This window comes from Leopardus geoffroyi, chromosome B3 (genome assembly GCF_018350155.1).
Source record: "Leopardus geoffroyi isolate Oge1 chromosome B3, O.geoffroyi_Oge1_pat1.0, whole genome shotgun sequence".
In the NCBI taxonomy this organism is placed as follows: Eukaryota; Metazoa; Chordata; class Mammalia; order Carnivora; family Felidae; genus Leopardus; species Leopardus geoffroyi.
In genome coordinates, this window is record NC_059337.1 from 132,978,445 (window position 1) to 132,998,272 (window position 19,828).

Here is a 19,828-nt window from a genome sequence, read left to right on the forward strand (position 1 = left end):
CAAGTTAAATATCTTCACTGGTCAAGGAAGAAGCGTTTTCTCCCTGTGTCCTTTACTGTGGGTGCCAACTCGAGGCCTGCAGATTCCCACAGAGGGGCTGCAGGCACAGGCCTGCTGTTTGTCAATATCTGCGTGGGGACCGGAGACAAAAGGGTGCCTGCCTGACAGGAAGAAACCTCCAAAGTCCTCAAACAGAGCCGAAGGGCGACTCCCATCTGTTTGTGAATTTTACGGGTAGAAATTGCCTCGCGTTGGGAGTTCCAAAAAAACCTGTCGGTTCCAAGAAGAAACACACATCTATTTTCCACTATTCAGCGGCCCTTGCACTCATTTCTGGTTCACCCTGATTCTCCAGATTCTCCTACCCAAACATGGGAAGCAAGAGCAGAGAATGGGAGACAGCAGGAATCACTACAACCAGCTTGTGGGTAGTAGCATTTCACGTAAATTGCTATTTGCAGCCAGCCTGGAGGTTTTGTGAAGAAAGAGGCAGAAGCAAAACAAGGAAAGGCTATTTGTCTCTGGGTCAGGCTAATGACCAACTGATGAAAGGGTGAAACCATGAGAAAAACCATGAAGTATGTTTCTGCTTGACCTTCCAAAAGCAAATTGTTGGTTTATCCAAATGTTGCAGTCGGAAAATCAGAGCCATTAACGCGGGAAAGGTCACATGCTAAGCATCCCTCGCTGCCGTAAAATGCATCACCTATGGAAATGCAGTCATCACCTGCCACGCATTCTAGAATCAGGGTAACCTGTGGCCACACTCGGCACCAGGGATTCCTAAGAGCAGGGAGCCTTTGTTGTTTGCTCAGAATCCTCGGTGCCTGGACCCAGGCCTGCACAGGGGGAGGCTGAAGGAACGAACAGAGGTGAGAACATAACACAAGGTCTGTCTAAAAGAAATGCTGTGTTGCTTCTATTATTAACTATCATTATTCTTTTGAAAATTATTATTGTGATAAAATACCCATAACATCAAAGTTGCCGTCTGAACCTTTTTTTGTTTTTGTTTTTGAATGTACAATTCAGTGGCATTGAGTACATTCACGATGTTGTGCAACCATCACCACTGTCTATTTCCAGAACTTTTTCATCATTCCAAACAGAACCTCTGTACCCACTAAACACTGACTCCTGGTTCTCCTCTCTCCTCAGTCCCTGCTAACCTCTGATCTACGTTCTGAGTTTGCCTATTCAATGGACCTCATCCAAGTGGAATCACACAATACCTGTCCTTTTGTGTCTGGCCTGTGCCACTGAGCACGATGTCAAGGCCCATCCATGTTGCAGGAGGTTTTAGAATTTCATTCCTGGTGAAGGCTGAATAGTATTCCAAGGTACAGACAAACTAGCCTTTGTTTCTCCATTCATCTGTTGATGGCTATCTACAATATTTCCATCAATGCTGCTTTTTAAACAGGATGGTGTGAAGATATGGAGGCGGATGGGTGTAGGTGGAAGAGGAGAAAGTCGTAGACTTAGACTCTGTCCCTCGGTCCCCTCGCGATCCTGACACCATTTCACTGTTTTCGCTTACAAAATGGAGGAACTGAATTAGAGCGGTGTTTTCCAAAAATGTCTCTGGTCATCGTCTATGGTAAGAAATAGATTTTTCATTCTGACTGAGTACACACAAACCCGCCTATATTAACTGAAACAAAGTTTCACAAGATGACATTTACCCCTCCTGTGTGCAAAGCACTGTGGTATTTTCTGTTATTCTGTTATTTTTTGTTTAAAAAAAAAAAAAAAAAGGATGGTTGCAACCCCTAAATTGATTTCACAACCCATTATCACGTGGCGAAGTTCGTACTTTTGAAACACCCTTGTTTTAAGTTACTCGTGCCCAAATTGGTGTTCCTTGGATTATGTTAAGTGTGTCCCCCACTTACCACCAAAAGTATCTGTTTAATAAAGTGTGGCAAACATTTGAATTAGCTTACCACAAAGAAGTTATAATGAGCCACATTTCCCAAACTTACTGACCATGGAAAACTTCGTGTGTGCTCAAAACTCAAGTCCCATGGGGCGCCTGGGTGGCTCAGTTGGGTAAGTGTCGGGCTTCAGCTCAGGTCATGATCTCATGGTCCTTGAGTTTGGGCCCCACGTCCAATTCTGTGCTGACAGCTCAGAGCCTGGAGCCTGCTTCGGATTCTGTGTCTCCCTCTCTCTCTGCAACCTCCCCTGCTTGCTCCCTGTCTCTCTCTCTCTCTCAAATAAATAAACATTTAAAAAAAAAAAAAGTAAAGTCCTAACATCTCTGGAAACTTATTTGCTGTAATACACATTTGGGGAACACTAAACTGGGTGATTTTTGGTTCCTCTGTGCTCCAACATTCTATGACATAGGACAGGAATTCTCAACATGATTTTTCTTTTCATGCTACTGCAGGAGGCAAATATCCTCCCCCCCCCCCCCCCCCGCCATAACTACAGCTCACTAAGGCAGTGATTTTAAATACTACATCTGATTCTCCAGGGTCGTGTGTGTGTGTGTGTGTGTGTGTGTGTGTGTGTGTGTGTAACATACATAAGGGAAAATAATCAGGTTAATTTTTCAGACAGCTTTCATGCACACAGTAAGCTGAGTGGAACGTCCCCCCAGTACACACCCCTTCTCCCACCATCAACGTTCTGTATAATTTTTTAAAAGCCCCTCTAGTGATTCTGATTCCCTACCCCTTATTCCCTTAATGCTCATCTGGAGACTTTGTTAAAACCAAATTTTCCAAGATTAATTGCAAAACAGCTCAGTGGCATAGCACATTAATTTCAACTGATTCTCTCCAATTTAGCATTGTTCCTACACCTTTTCAGATTATCGAGAACACCCTCACATGTTGCATTTCACCACCAAGCAGTCCATCCGACCTGGCACACACAAACCAATGACTGGCACACACCCTTTCCTACAACCCAAGTCTTGCCCTAGCAAATACACAGTTTCAGAGCGCTATTCTGCTAGTTAGTAACGGCCTACTTTACGTACTTGGGTCAACCAGAATTGGTCAGGTGTTCTGGGAAGAATCTTCACTGCTTATTCCTCGACAAAATAAAATTAACCCTGTGTCTTTAACTCATTTGTGACTTCAACATCAAATAAAGAATGATAATTATGTGTATTCATTTTACTCCACCAATATTTACTGAGTTCATACAGAGTAACGGTTCAGGCTGGTGGCTGGTTTTTTTTAAAGAATGTTGACAAAATATATTGCTTTCACAACAATGACCGAAAAAAACATACTCAAGCCCCAAAAAGGTGGTTAGCCCCCGTCACAACTCCCTACATACTTATTTTTTGTTAATTACACATAAAAAATGATTAGAAAGATAGCTGTATGACCACAAAACAGACTCTTAACTATAGAGAACAAACTGATGGTCACCAGAAGGGAGACGGGGGGGGGGATGGGTGAAATGGGTGATGGGGATTAAGGAGTGCACTTGTGATGAGCGTGGGTGACGTACAGAATTGCTGAATCTCTGTATTATACACCTGAAACTAACATAACACTGTATGTTAACTACACTGGAATTAAAATTAAAAACTCAATAATAATAATAATAATAAAAGACAGTTGCATGGCCATTTATTCCCAAGGATGATTGAGTAATTTCAAGCAGGCCTAGAAGAAAAAGCAAAAGAAAACCAAAAAAATCCCGAGTGGACCTCACGGACAAGGCAAGCACCAATATTGTGAACTCTGAATTTCTTTTCTCTTCTTCAACACTCGGCGTAAATAATCTCCAGTTCGTGAAGTGGTCTCCAAATCCCAAGTTTGAGAAATGCTGTGTGACTGTCCACCAGCCCACATTTACTGTTCTATTTTTGCTTAAAACAGAAGAGTGAGCCTCACGCACATGCATGTGCCACGGTCCTCAGATGCCTCTGTCCCCACTTCCTCCATCTGCACAGGTCAGGACCCTCTTGGCTTCCTCTCCACCCCTCCGCCACCAAGCCCACAGATCTCCTTCTAGGTGCCTCTGCTCCCTCCTCTCAATCTCGGTTTCAGAGATTCATCTCCAATGGCTTCATCTACTACAGTGGCCTCTTAACCGGACTCACCGCCATCTGTCCTGCCCTCTTTGTATTACAGCACCTAAAATGCCTTTGAGAAGGTGATACGCCATTTCTCCTCTCCCAGGCTCACTTCTTCAAATATTAGATAGCGGGGAATACTTCCATAGGAGACAGTGACCACGAGACGCCGAATCGTGGTGGGAAGAGCGGGGTCTGTGCAGTCAGAGTGAGGTGGCTGTGTTGGCTCAGGTCCCCGCTCGGCCAGCAGCAGGCACATGCCTCTCTCAGCCCTCGTTCTCTCAAATGTACAACAGTAATAACCTCATTTGCAGCGGGCCCTTTTAAGAGTTAAGCCAGACTGCATATATGATGGTCTGTTATACGAAGCCTGGCACATAGTAGGTATTCAACAAACACTTGGTTTTCCGCCTCCCACCCACAGTCCAGAATGGTTTAGGGTTCAAAACAGGAGGGACTAGCTCAATTAAAAAATTTTTATAATCCTGTACTGCTAAAAATCTGACATTCATTCATAGTTGGTTCCTTATAAGTCTAGACTGTTTGGTGGAAATAGATTTTTGCCTTACTCTGCATCAAAGAGCTGTTTTACAGAAATTCAGGTTGGTTTTCCTCTAACTTTGACTTCAACAGCCCTGATGACAGAACACATCCACATCTAAGAGGGAGGGCGAGAGGGGGTGGTGTTAGAGACAGGGAGCTTCAAAGGCATTTAATAAGAATAAAATTCCACTGGAGTTACCATTATGTCCAAGCCTTCCTTTCTCTAGAACAGTCCATTAAAAGAGCTGGAAGGAGGGTCTGCTCAAGCAAGGGGCCCTTGGCTGGTCAAGGCATGGTGTCTATCGCCCGTGTACCTTCCGCAGAAGCCAGGGGCTGTGGCACCACGTATTTGTGAGTTCCGAACGCGGATTTTAAAGTACAAAGAACAAAATCCTCATCTTTTAGCAGGTAGGGAAGGGGAACATTTGGGTGACTTTCTTCCGAAGGGATGGAAGTAAAACAGTGAGGTTTCCCCGGGAGAGAGAGGCAAGATCCGGCGCAGGGAGGAGACGGGCTTTGTTCTCATCAAAGAGGGAAAGAATGTAGGGGGGGAGAAACTAATGAGTTACTGACAAGAGATTTAAACGCGGATTATGTATCTGGTGGAGAATGAGCACAACTGACTGTTTGCGTCGGCCTGTGGTGAAAACTCCTCCCGTTATGATCAGGGAAGATAGAGCTGGAACACCTCACCTTTCAGGGGCTGTGTTCGGCAGGAAGCATACAGAGGAGGCTTCTTTTCAGAGGAATAATGAATGACACAAAGCTGGCGCCATCCCTGGCCGGCACCACCTCAAGCACATTTGCATTTTCTACGGCAGCTGCAAAAATGTTTAGTCCTCTGACAATATTTGGTGCCTCGGAGTCAACAGCCTGGAATTTATAACCTTTCCATCCCAGAGTAGCCTGATGTCTCTCTTAGGCTTCAGGAGTGACCGGGTCCAAACAGTCAGGCTTTGTGCCACCCAGAGGTACACCAGGGCCTTGGCAGACAGATGGGGAAGAAGATGGAAAGCCAGAAGCACCAACACTGCAAAAGCACTGATGTGTCTTTAGAGGAAAGGGATACAGAGCAGAGGTTCTCCATTGCCCTCCGTACGTCCCTGACCTTGTGACAGCAAAGGCGAGGACAGCGGCCGATGATTCCGGCATCCCTGAGCAGCTAGAAGAAAATGTTTTGCACTACTCTATAATCTGTGCTCTGCTTCCTAAGAGAAATCATCAATAAATATCTTTGGAATTAACACCTGTATGCAGGGTTCTGTTTAGAGCATTGGGAGAGAAAGCGATGAACCACGGGAATCTACCCCCAAAACCAAGAGCACGCTACCCTCTGTGGGTTAGCCAATTTGACAATAAATTCTATTCAAATAAATAAATAAATAAAGCAGTGGGAGAGAAAACTCCAAGGGAGTACTGATTTTCACAGACCCTAAATCTTGTGGAAACTACAGAATGTAAAGGATAGAAAGACACTTTACAACGCAAACCCATCTATAAATTGGTATGCGGCTTGTGCGAAAACAAGACTGTACAATCATCAAAAGAAAGTCTGGCGGTGGGGAGGAAGGAGATATTAAGGTGCGTGGATTTTCTGCGGGCCAGGCACATGGGCTAAGCGCCTGACACATCCTTCTACTTCACTGCATGTCTCCAGCACTCCTTCGAGGTAGGTATGGTTCTGCCACACAAGCGATGACAAACTGGGTATTTGGACAGGTCAGGTAACTTGTCCGCTGTGGCACAGCCAACGGGGAGCCCGGGAGTGGCTCTAACCTGCCTGTCTTTCTGGGACTTGCTGGGATTTGCCGGGAGCCTGGCTGGATGGCGGGTGGCCTACAGGAGCTGGTGGACCCTCCAGTCCCGGTCTGTGCTGGCACGTGTGGGACGCTCAAGTCTGGCTCCGCTGTGCGTCCTCTCGCACGTGGCGGAAAGACGTGCGCAAGGCACCAAGGCACATGTCATCGGGCATGGGCCCAGAGCAGAGCGCCTGGTCTGACTTCTAGTCTACCACAGGGGCGGAATTCTGCCAGGCAGGGGTGGGGAGGTAGGGGGGAGAGGGAGCGCTGGGGAAGTGAGTGCCACACTCTGAGAGTTTGGGATCTTTGGATCTTTTCCGTATTTCGGCGTCCTTACTGCTTCCCAGACTTCTCTCTTCCTCCTGAGGATGTCACAGCTGCTGTACCCAACGCTCCACCCGCAGGGCCAGCAGGGGTCCACTCCACAGCAAGTGCAGGTGGCCACAAGGCTGGGCAGGGGGCTCACCAAACCGCCCAGAACACCCACCTCCAGTGACTGACTCTGCTGGAAAGTTTACAAGGGGAAAGTCTCTCTGTGTGCCTCAGTTTCTCTAAGGGCCGTAAAAGGGGTGTGTATCAGCTTCTAGCTCAAAAGAATCTGAAGATACAAAACTCTGCTCTCCTTATACTGAAAAGGAGCCCGTCACTCAGAAGCCCCAGAATGGCAGAAGGAAGCGGGTGAGCGAGAGGAGGAAGAGAGGGAAGGAGGAAGAGAAAACTGCTAAGAAATTCTTTTAGTTGTTTTCCTCTGAATGGTTTTTTTTTTTCCCCAAACTAGATGGGGAATGTGTGCTGAGGGGGTGAGGAGTACTCAGTCTGTCACACAGATATGGGCGGAATAAGCAGCTGGTTAGCAAACTTTGACCAAAACTTTCCATTTGCAAGCTGATAAACACACCGTCAACGTGTCTCAACTTGGGACTACTGGGATTAAGCAACTCCATCTAGAAAGATAAGGATTAAGAAATGTGTCTAAATGGTTTATGGATGTTTTTTTCCACATGACTTAAAAATCAGCAGGAGTTAGCAATTAACTAAATTTCTGATGCTTCTCACTCTCTTTCTGCACCTTTCACATAAATGGCAGTCTCTCAAACATAGTTTGACAAATAATGTGACACAGACCTTACGTAAGAAAAACAAAAGGTTAAGAATGTGATCAGAGGCTCCGGCCAAAAACATGTGATTCTACAGAACAAGGACACCAGTTTGGCTCCCGCGTGGAGATTTATACAAAGGGTGGGTGTTGCTCTCATTAATTCAGTGGATAAACAATGAGGGGAAGGTCTGGATGATTTGATGGACAGCTTTTGGAAATGATCTTCTGCTTGGCAAAACACCGCGGTGATAATTTTATTCACACGGAAGGAAATGCAGAGAAGTGTCACTAAAACAAGGGAGGTAATTACAGGGCATGAATCAAAAAGCTGGATGACACGGAATAAAGAGTAACTAAATTAGTCCCATCACGGTCCTGAAATCTGGACTTCACGATTTCAAGAGAAGAATCTGACCTCTCATTTCTGAGTAAGAGAGCCAAGCACATTTTCCCTAATGTTTTGTTTCCAGTCTAATACCGTGGGCTTGCAGAATGACGAACACCAAGCTATGGGGTGATACGCCATCCCTGTACCGCCATAGCAGCTCAGCGGGCTTGGAAACAGAACAGCTCAAGAGTTGGAAGGAATAACCTTGCCAATTCTCCAGGCAATACCTAAATCTTTCCAAAGGACCCTGGCAACTGGTCGTCTTGACTAGCATCCCCAGGGGTAGCTCGTTCGCCCATCAACCCAAACATTCACCCAGTTCCTGTTGTGTACCTGGCACAGTGTTAGATGCTATTCTATTACAGAGATCTTCTTTAAGTGAGTCCCGATCTTTCTTTCTGTAACTTTGACCCAGGGGACCCAATCCCTCCTCCTAGGTGGAGCTGAAGAGGGCTCGCGTGCTGACCTTCTGAAAGTGTTCTTCTCCCGATTACACGTTCCCAGCTCTTTCTAGACCCCCTAGCCGGTCTGACTGCTTCCTGCATCATCTCAAAGTGCCCTCCCATCTGGACAGAAACTTCCCAGTGAGGTCTGAGCCACACGGAAAGTGGGAATTACCGGCCATCACATCACTTGTTCAAACACGTTTATTAATATTATCTAAGACTACATATAGTGCCCTTTTGATCAACATGATTCACTGCCGGTACACTTACAGTAAGCTAATCCTTTCTCCACTCTATCTTCCTCAAATCTTTTATGAATGATGGGTTCCACTCTGGCTAAATCCAATTATATTACACCTCTATGTTTAATCCCCCCTCCTTTTTTTAATCTATAAAATCCAGAGATATTTGGTAAACAGGAAGATGGGGAAAGGGGAGGCTTACACACAGCCCTGGTGGGTTTTTATTTTCTACTGTGATAAAAAAAATTTGCCAATTTCACACTGCTGCAAAACAAAGAATACACTGTCTGTTGTTTCACACTGTACATCATTGATTTCAGGCATTTTTGACAGTTCTTTCATATTTCAAACACACAGATCAATTTCTCCCCCTGTGGGAAGGTGAGGAGTTTGACAAATACGCAGAATACAGGTCAGCCCCACTTTGTGGACACTGCCTAACAATGCCTAAGACGCTCTGATGAGGCATCTGCCCGGCCCTCCAGTCCTCCCATCCTCCGCTGGCTCCTTGGAACAGCAAGTAAACAGGAAGACAATTGGCATAGACCCCAGACTCCTGGTGGGTCCACCACCTCGACCTTCTAACCAGGAATTAGGGACACAGAACCTCTTTGCCACCCATCACCTCAGGAGATAGTTCGACAGAAATTTATTAGATTTCAAGAGATCTTAACACTTCTGCTATTAGAATACAAATCAGGACTGAGGGTACCCGAAGAGATCAGAGGATGAAAAGGTTAAGTCCGTGTGGCTCTCCCGGCCACGAGTTTTACTCAGTACCTGAGTAAAAGGGATGTGATCGGGCCGGCTGCTTAAACATTCAACTTTCTAAGCGCACGTAAAAACAGAGGAGAATTGGATGAGTGGGCACAATATTCACACGATATGCCTAGTACCTAAGTGCTCAAAGATAACAGGGGGCTGTTTTCCATTTAAATAAAATAATGGAGGATTGAATGAGAAGGAAATGTACAATGGACAGCATAATGAAGGCAAAATGCTGAGATTAAAAAATACTCTGCGACCAACTCAGAAAATATAATGGAAGTCAAAAGATAATATGATTTGATATGCAAATAAAATTATAGCCAACTAATGGATTTTTAAAGCTCACGCTATAAATGAGCACTGTTTGTTTTTAATATGCAAGAGTGAACCCCTACACTTTTAAGTCTTTTCTACAACCTGTCTTGCCAATTTTTTAACAAAATAAACTTTATATTTGGAAGTACTACCATGACAAAATCTTGTCAATCCCATAGCTGTTTGACCATATTAATTTAGCATATCCTTCTATATATTAAGCACAAAGAAGCTTCCTATTGATTTTTTGTAATTTAATATTTTTTTAAACATTACTCTAAGCTGGGGCGCCTGGGGGGCTCAGTCGGTTAAGCACCCAACTTCGGCTCAGGTCATGATCTCACACTTCATGGGTTCAAGCCCCTCATCGGGCTCTGTGCTGACAGCTCAGAGCCTGGAGCCTGCTTCCGATTCTGTGTCTCCCTCTCTCTCTGCCCCTCCCCTGCCTACACTGTCTCTGTCTCTCAAAAATACATAAAAACACTTAAAAAAAATTTTTTTTTAATTACCCTAAGGGAAAGGTTGCAGTTTAAGAATACTCTTTCAAAAGACCTCACACCTCACTCACCCTCTTAAATTAAACTTACACCGACAAGCATACGGACTAAGAGAATTTAAAAAACTATTCACCGTTTCCGGCAAATATATCGTTTACAAGTAAAATATTCGAAAGGCAATTATGATGCAACTAATCTGAATCCTCGATGCTTCTTTCATGTTTGACCAAATTAAAATTTGCCATGACACGACAATCCAACAATTAAAGTTGCAAACGCCTTCCGTGCAAGCTAAAGCTGACCTGATTGTGGTTTTCCACTTCTTCTGCCAACAGTTAAATGCATACCTCTCTGAACAACCAGAATGAAAGATGTCTTCGAAGTTAAAAAATTATTGGATGTTATCCAAGCAATGACTAAGCTCTTCCTTGCTGGGTGCAAATTCAGCATTTTAGCGAGGGAATTAACACAGTTATGTTCACAAGCTTAAGATTCTAAGGATTTTCTAATCTTCTAATTGTCTAAAAGGATGAGCTCCCCAAACACCTCCCGCTCCCCCCTCCTCCCAATGCAATCCCCCATCCGCCATTACCAGTTCTCTCCTTCAGCCAGAGTTCACTTACCGGGTGAGGAATCACTCATGACTTCATTACTTTGAATATATACTGACCACTCTGTACAACTTCTATATCCTTAGTGGTATCACTCTGCCATGTTAGCATTTAAAAAAAAATCACAAAGAACGAGCAGAAAGCACATGAATAGGGCAGCAGGCAGGATAAAATAAAACCTTATGCTGCGCCAGCACTAAAATCAGACACTTTCATTAAGACCCTCAATATCAAGACGCCAAAATCTTTGCAGAGGACGTTAATGTATTTTTTGCAGCTCAGTAAATGGTCTGAAGAGGCAGAGAGAAACATAAAGCGCTAAATGACAAGTTTGAATGTCCAGGATTTTTTTCCTTTTAAAAAAAAAAAAAGAGTAACAGCAACAGACACTTTAATGTTTTGACTCTCCAAATTTTCAAGTCATCCAAAACATAATTCTTCAGACTTAGATCAAAGTCTTGTGGATTTTTCTAACTTCACATATGTTAGGCCACAACGCATAAAATATAAAATATGCTGTCACGGGGCGCCTGGGTGGCTCAGTCGGTTAAGCGTCCGACTTCAGCTCAGGTCACGATCTCACGGTCTGTGAGTTCGAGCCCCGCGTCGGGCTCTGGGCTGATGGCTCAGAGCCTGGAGCCTGCTTCTGATTCTGTGTCTCCCTCTCTCTCTGCCCCTGCCCTGTTCATGCTCTGTCTCTCTCTGTCTCAAAAATAAATAAAATGTTAAAAATAAAATAAAATAAAATAAAATAAAATAAAATAAAATATGCTGTCATTATTTTTAGAGTGAAGATATGTAAACAACAAATGGAAGGTGAGTTGAGGAATAAAAGTCTCCTCACTCAGGGTTCACTGTTCATCTACAGGCCAATCACGGCCAACCCGTCACACACATCAGAGGCATATAAGACGCTGAGATATCTTTGTATATGCCAAAGAAGCACAAAACCACACTGGCTCATTGTACGTTATCAAATTTCCCTTCTCTGAAAACTGATCATCCAGGAAACTCTCTATAAACCATATTTTTTGATCAATTATAAAACCTGTTTCCACCTATGGTGAGAGATGATTAAAGTGTTTCTTCTATAAACTGATTTTGGGTTGGTGCCTATACCAGAAAAGGTATTATGTAAGATCCATCCACATACATAATTTTTTAAAAACAATCTGCTGTCATAAACACTGTGATGAGATATCCGCTATTCACAGGGCACTAATCCAGTATTGTAAAATTTAAATGTCTCTACTGTAAAGTAGCAAAATCACAAACGTTGAGGTCGCCCACTGGGGAACTGTTTATTTAACCATCAGACATGGAGAAAGGTTAGAAAATGGGAATTTCCTAAAAAGACGGTGGGAGTATAGATTGGAACAGAGTGTAAAATTGGAAGGCAATCTGGCAATATCTATATCAAAAGCATTAAAATATGCATATCCTTTAACGAGAAATTCCTTGTGTAGGAAGGAGGGCATATGTAAGAAAAACCATCAAAATAGACAATAGGACTTTTCTTAAAGAGTGTGGGCAAGAAACCCAAATATACCATCCCTCCCTCCTCTTTCCAGGCCTGGAGTCTGAAGGCCACGCTGGCAGTGGCTGGGTGTCCTAAAGGAAGCCGACTTGGCGTGGTCAGCTCGAGTTTCCTGAACTTGGCCATGGGGACCTTACAAGGAAAAGTTGGGTGCCATTTCACAAAAATAAAAGTTCCAAGAACTGTAGTGTCCAAATGACAGTCATGTCCTCTCGTGTGGCCCCAGGAGCTGCTGCGGAGAATGAGGTAAAAGCAAGAGCTCCCGCTCACCAGCCCGCCAAACGTATGGTTAACGAGGATAGAGGCAGACATTAAAGAAGTCAGGCAAGAGCTTTTGTACAACTGCTGTGGTGACCTGACTTTTCACTACACCGAGAATGACGGGGATATTTAAAATTGATAAACACAACTAGTGTGTGTGTGTGTGTGTGTGTGTGTGTTGGGGAACGCTTTTTCTTCAACGGCAGAGTTACAAAGACAGCACAGGGCTCCCCTGCGTCCTTCACTCAGTTCCCCCAAAGTTAAAAGCTTACATATTAGGGTGCGTTTGCCACAACTAAGGAGCCAACACTGGTACGTTACCATCCACTAAACTCTACCGTTTATTCACATGTCACTAGTTTCTCCCTCATGTCCTTTGGGCTCCAGGAACTCATCCAGGATAGCATATCACCCATTCAGCCTCCTCGGGTCTGTGACAGTTTTCTAGACTTTCCTTGCATTTCTTTCTTTTTCTTTCTTTCTTTCTTTCTTTCTTTCTTTCTTTCTTTCTTTCTTTCTTTTCTTTTCTTTTCTTTCTTTCTTTTTAAAATTTTTATGTTTATTTTTGAGAGAGAAAGAGACAGAGGACGAGTGGGGGAGGGGCAGAGAGAGAGAGAGAGAGAGAGAGAGAGAGAGAGAGGGAGGGACACAGAATCTGAAGCAGGCTCCAGGTTTTGAGCTGTCAGCACTGGAGCCCAAGTCAGATATTCAACCCACTGAGCCACCCAGGCACCCCCAGACTTTCCTTGCTCTTGATGACCTTGACAGCTTTGAAGAGTGCTGGAAGGGTATTTTGTAGAGTGCCCACCTTCCCCCAACGCTGCCACCTTGGGGACGAGACTACTGTCTGATGTTTTTCCCATGATTAAGCAGGGGTTATGGATTGGTGGGGGACCACCGAGGTGAACTGTCAATTCCACGACATCGTATCAAAGATGCGTGATATCAACTTCTTATCATGGACGTTAGCGGAGACCACTAGGCCAAGGTGCTGGGTGCCAGGTCTTCCGGCTATAAACTTGCTTCCATACTCACTCTGTGGAAGGAAGTCATTAAATGCAGCCACTCGGGGTGAGGAGTTAATAAGCGCCAACTCCGGGAGCGGAGGAGGCTCTACCTAAATCGTCTGGAATGCTTTCGTACAGGAGACTTGTCTCGATACCCATTTTCTTCCTCCATCATTTATTTGTATCAGTGTGGGCTCACAGATATTTAGTTTATATCCTGGGTTGTAACCCAACACTGTTATTTTGTTGCTCATATTGTCCCTGTTTTGGCCACTAGGACCTATTTCAGATTGTCTCCTTTGTCCATTTGACATGCCCCATCGTTTTGTCTTTTCACTACCTCTTTACTTGTCTCCATATTCTTACCAGCAAAAATGCCTTACAAAGAAAAGAACTGTTATGGGTGAGACTGTGTCCCCTCCCACCAAAATTCATGTTAAAGTCCTGGCCACCAGTATCTCAGAATGTGACCTTTTGGGGGGAACAGAGTCATTGGGGGTCTAATTAGTTAAAATGAGATCATACTAAAGTAGGGTAGGTCACTCCACCAATATGACTTGTGTCCTTATGCAAAGGGGAAATTTGGGGGCACCTGGGTGGCTCAGTTGGTTAAGCATCTGACTCTTGATTTTGGCTCAGGTCATGATCTCACGGTTTAGGAGTCTGAGCCCCGCATCAGGCTCTGCACTGACAGTGTGGAGCCTGCTTGGGAGTCTCTCTCTCCCTCTCTCTGCCCCTCCCCTGCTCATGCTCACTTGCGCACTCTCTCTCTCAAAATAAATAAATAACTTTAAAAAGGGGGTGGGGGTATCTGGACACAGCACACCAGGAGAACACCACGTGAAATAAAGGCAGAGATCAAAGTGATGCTTCTATAACCCAAGGAAGGCCAAAGAAGGCCAGCCAGCGCCACCAGATGCCAGGAAAGACGCTTGGGACAGATTTTCTCTCACAGCCTCACAAGGATTTAACCCTGCTGACATCTTTTTAATTTTTTCAATGTTCATTCATTTACTTTTGAGAGAAAGAGAGTGAGCACGAGCAGAGGTGGGGCAGAGAGAGAGGGGGAGAGAGAGAATCCCCTGGGCTGACAGCACAGAGCACGACACAGGGCTCGATCCCCACAGACCGTGAGATCACGACCTGAGCCAAAACCAAGAGTTGGTCGGATGCTTCACCGACTGAGCCACGCAGGCGCCCCAACCCTGCTGACATCTTGATCTCTGACTTCCAGCCTCCAGAACTAGAAGAACATAAATTTCTGTTGTTTAAGTCACTCGACTCTGCCCCAGCAGCCCAGCAGACTAATAGAAGGGCCGATGTCACCGAGCTCTGCATTTCAATCAAAAACAGTTTACGATTATGGCATCCAAAGAAGCAGGTACAGAGGACCAGCCTAACACACATCCAAAAGGGTATCCTGGAAAACGGAGGCCTGAGTCTACGAGCTACAATATTGATTATCTCTCGTATTTGGCCATGAATGATGGTGTGGGGCAGTCTTTTCAGATAGCTTTTCTTCCCGGCAGTCTTCAGCCACCTGCAGCTCGGTTTCGAGTTGCTGCCGTGCCAAGCACACGTGCAAATGCTCGCAATAACCACCCATCCAGTCTAATCACCATCTTCAGCGTGCTAAGTACCAGCTCCGTGAGAGCCAAGCACTTCCCAGGTGCCCCACACTGCAGTTCTGCGAGGGGCTGGCAAGGGATTCCCCGCATCACAGCAGACCTGCCAGATAAAGTCATGCTGGCATTTCTGGTCCCTGTTTAATGACGTGCTTTGTCCCCCCTTCCATCTTCCCTAAGTCACATCAACAAGTGGCCCAATGGCTTAGGATTGAACTGAATACCCCTTTGGTGTAAGCTACACAAACACTGTACAGTCATCCAGTACTGAGGATGTTTAGTACAAATTCACACACTAGAGGAGATGGGAGCAAAACCTAAGCCGTGAGATGACGGGCAAGTGGCTTGTCCTCAGACTTAAGACACGGACGAGGCAGTCTAGATAGAATCTGATTCACCATCTCACTCCACCTCCAGTGACCTTTATGGAGGTGACATCTGAGTGCCCGCATGGGTGGATGCAGAAACTTGAACTTCAGTCACCTGGGAGAAAAGGAACCGGAGGTGACAGAACAGGATCTGGAGTATTCGATCGGAAATTATTTTCATTACAAAAGCTCTGGTTTGTCCGCATTGTTATGCCTATATTAAAAAATCGAATGAAGTCATTAAGCTTAGGCCAGCTCAGAAAGCCTCTGCCTGAGTATGCAGTCCCTACGGGCTCTACCATAATCCTTCAAATTATTAAATAATTACCGCGTTTCCCTTGGGGTCACATTTGGCAACAAAATACTGTCTAAATGAACCAGTGATATGACCCAGTGAGTAACACTTATGTTCTTAACTTCCCAGGAACAAAAGGATATGAAATACTTCCCAGATACACACTGGGGAGGAGAGTCAAGGGTGCTGTGTGGGGTCAGGAGGGTGGGAGGGAGGAGGAGGAGAATGACAAAGGAACGTGAGAATCTAAGGGAAATTCCAGAAAGTATCGTCGCGTCCCCCACCAACCTCGGATATCAGCAATTCTCCGATTCCGGTTCCCTTCCATTTCAGGAGTAGCTACAGCCACGAGGAAAAAAACCAAACATATGGCTCTGTCCTTCTGGACATTTCTACAATGTTGGCTGGGTTGCTTCGGAAAATCCCATTTTATCTCCTACAGCTATATGACCTCAAGTTGTCATTTCCAATAAAGTATGCTTGCGCTGATTTTTATGAACACGGACAAAAGCCGCTACAACCTTTTCTCCCCCCTCCCCCACCAAATCTTTCAAACCAACTGTAGTTGCTATGTAGGGTTATTTGTTCCTAAGGCAACAGCGTATATCTAAGTACTAATGGCCTGTCCTTTTGCCAGGCAACAAACAGCCTTGTGATGCAACTGCACCTGTCTCGGCTACGCGTTACTATGGAGATGCTCCAGTTGCTATGGCTACCATCACGCTAATCGCCTAGCAAAGGCAGACATACAGCAGTCTTCTCGGAGAGCCCAGCTGTTCCTCCGCGTCTCTTGCTGAAGACTGATTGTCTGGGGCCTGTGATGGAATGCTTCTCAACTAAGATGCACAAGAACTTCATTAATGCGGTTTCAGAGGATCACTTTGTGCTCCCCTCTGCACAGCAAACACCAGACTAGGGAGAGAATCTGCCAAACAAGTGGACTATAAAACTACTGAAATCTACAAACCCATGCCATCCGTCATTGACATAAACTTGTAGTCCAAGGATAATTTCTCTCAACCGGGTGGTTACAGCAGAAGCACTTCGTTACATGAAAGGAAAAAAAATGTTTGGCAGGAGTGAGGGATGTATTTCCAACCCAAGCACTATGTGATAGCAAATCTATGGTAAAATTTGTATCTGTTATGTGGCTATTTTTTTGGAATCTGACATTAACACCCCCCCCCCTTTTTTTTTAAGTGACAAGCTTCCTATCCTCCCTTCCAATTACATTTGCGTAAGAACGGCACCCATGACCTCACTGTCTCAAAACAAATGGGCATGGCAGGGGGAACAAAAGTCTCCATTGTTCTCTGCGATTCTCCTTGAAGAGGCAAACACCAAGTAACCACAACAAAATGATCCCTCTGGAGCACCGTCTACATGGAGACCAGGAATGACAACAATCAACGAGTCCTTCAGTGAATACCTGTAGACGCTTTCGGTCGGCTGCTGGGAAGACGGAATCGCTTACCTGGCTCGTTCCCGTACTCCCATCCCAACAGACTGTGACACACCGAGATGTTAAAGCTGTCAACTTTTCTTTGTAAATGTTTCTACCCAGGAAGACAGTATTTCACCCACCAAGAAGCCTTCTGAGCGCATTCCTCCGAAGCAGCAGAAGCGGGAAGGTTTGCAGGAAATACGACAATGGGTATGCCTCCAGTAATACTTTATTCCTTTCTCCTTTATCTACAGTTATTTTTCATATTGTACAGTCTATTGAATTAGGTTCAGTGCCTGTCTCGGCCAAAATAATGCAACTTCAGTAAACCAAAAAAACCAAAAAACCAAAAAAACCCTCTGGATTGCTTACCTTTGATACGCCTGAGGAGAGGCAGGGGGTGTATTGAACACGTGTGAGTATGGGTGGTAAGGTGTCTTTTTCAAAGCCTGAATTAGATTTTGTCTATACTCTGGGTCTATGCACCACAAGGACCCTTTCCCAATGCTCTGCAAAGAAAATGAAAACATAAAAATGATTAATAGAAGAAACACCCAGGATTCGGCAGCAAGTAGATGAATCGCAATTACCCCAGTTACTTATTTTTAAGAGCCTCTCGCTTATTTTTTGGCGTTTGCTAGCCAGAAATACGGAATATCGTACCCTGACAATGCAGCACCATAAAACGCACTTCAGCCTTACCTGGATTAAGTCTGACAGACGAAATGAACATGTTATTACCAGGTGATGCTGATACAACAATATTGTAATTTTCCTACCCTGCCGGCCCCCAAACTCAGACTCCTTTATTATTTCTCAGTGTCAACTCTGAAGGACGTATGTATTCTCTTCTAGAAAATGAGTTTTAGATTTGCCAGATTTCAAATGTGGAAAGCCAAAGAGGGCTGGGTACCTCAAAACTCCCATCTCCACTGTAAAAAAAAAAAAATGCGAGGGTTATGTTTTCGAGCCATATTATTTCGGTACCACTTCACCAAAAAGCAGAAAAGGAATCGACTTGTTTTTTTCCTACTTACAAAAGAATGACATTTAAGCTTCCAATGGAATTCTGTAATTACCTTCCCCAAGAAACAAAAGAACTCAGGCAGCAGCGGTTAAACCTAAGCCAGAAGCCAGTAGTTATTTTCTGGATGCCGCAGTTCATAGACCTAAAGGAGTCAAATCTTTAGAAGTCCAACTTTAGAATGCAAATTTTCTAAAACTGGTTCCACGGCAAGACTTGCTCTGAGGCCCACTTTTGGTCTGTGGACAGCATTTTTATTAAAAAAAAAAAAAAGTTAAGTCCTTCCTGAGAGGCCCACTGAACTGGCAGGGTGCCGACAGGCAGTCGCTACTCCAACTGTATGCTTTCAAAAGTGACCGAATGTACCCAAGCGGTTTGATAAGGTCGTTCGTAAATATTTACTGATTTGGAGAGAAAAGAAGTCAAATTACATAAACCCGCGCCCACCCCATGCTTGCAGCCAAGGGACTGACTCTCTTATTTTCAGAACTATTGTACTACAGGAACATTCAGAAAGCAAACAATAAAACTGTTTAACTATTAGAGAGGGGAAAAACTCCAAGAAAATCCCTTACAAGGAAAACAAAAATTAAGTTATTCCTAAAACCTGTTTTTTTTCCTAATTTTTTTTTTTTTAATTTATTTTTGAGACAGAGAGAGAAAGAGCATGAGCAGGGAAGGGACAGGAAAAGAGAGGGAGACACAGAAGCCGAAGCCGGCTCCAGGCTCCGAGCTGTCAGCACAGAACCCGACACGGGGCTTGAACGCATGAACCGTGAGGTCACGACCTGAGCCAAAGTCGGACGCCCAACCGACTGAGCCACCCAGGCACCCCTATTCCTAAAATCTTTAAAGAGGCTTTTAAAAATTTGTATTTCATGGGGCGCCTGGGTGGCGCAGTCGGTTAAGCGTCCGACTTCAGCCAGGTCACGATCTCGTGGTCTGTGAGTTCGAGCCCCGCGTCAGGCTCTGGGTTGATGGCTCAGAGCCTGGAGCCTGTTTCCGATTCTGTGTCTCCCTCTCTCTCTGACCCTCCCCTGTTCATGCTCTGTCTCTCTCTGTCCCAAAAATAAATAAACATTGAAAAAAAAATTTAAAAAAAAAAAAAAAAAATTTGTATTTCAGTCATGAGTTCACCAAGTAGTTTACTCACAAACTTATTCGCAGAACCCATTAGAATTTTTACTATCACAACATCAGTGAGCAGCGGATCTGGAATTAACTCTTTCTGGTGCCTTATGAACAGAGAATTGCTCAAAGCCAAGAAGAGAAGGGGGGCTGGAGCCTCTGGTCACCCCACCCTCCACGCCCAGGGCGCAGGCCTGAGCCCAAACACGGGTCCCAGTCAGGCCGACCAGCCTAAGCTGAACACCAACGTTCCAGTTTCACCATCTGGAGGTCTAAAGACATGAAAAATGTCAACTTTGAAAAATCCAATGTCCTTAAGTGGCCTTTCCTTGCATGTGTACATTTTCAAACCCGGAACAGTTTAGGGGCATGGATGAGACTTTCCC

General features: G+C 44.7%; 1 protein-coding gene and 1 long non-coding RNA gene across 12 annotated transcripts in view; both read right to left on the reverse strand.

Moving 5' to 3' along the window:
• Positions 1–19,828, reverse strand: part of FOXN3 (forkhead box N3) — a 402,841-nt gene that overhangs the window by 156,966 nt on the left and 226,047 nt on the right. For all 11 annotated transcript variants that reach the window (XM_045451831.1, XM_045451833.1, XM_045451836.1 and 8 more), the window contains one exon: positions 17,663–17,799. In XM_045451831.1, the coding sequence (XP_045307787.1) occupies positions 17,663–17,799 (137 nt within the window). The remainder of the gene's footprint in view (positions 1–17,662; positions 17,800–19,828) is intronic.
• On the reverse strand, positions 15,444–17,656 carry LOC123584204. The gene is made up of 2 exons (XR_006705247.1): positions 16,135–17,656; positions 15,444–15,765 (listed from the first exon to the last, which is right to left on the reverse strand). It is a non-coding gene; the product is annotated as an uncharacterized LOC123584204 (long non-coding RNA).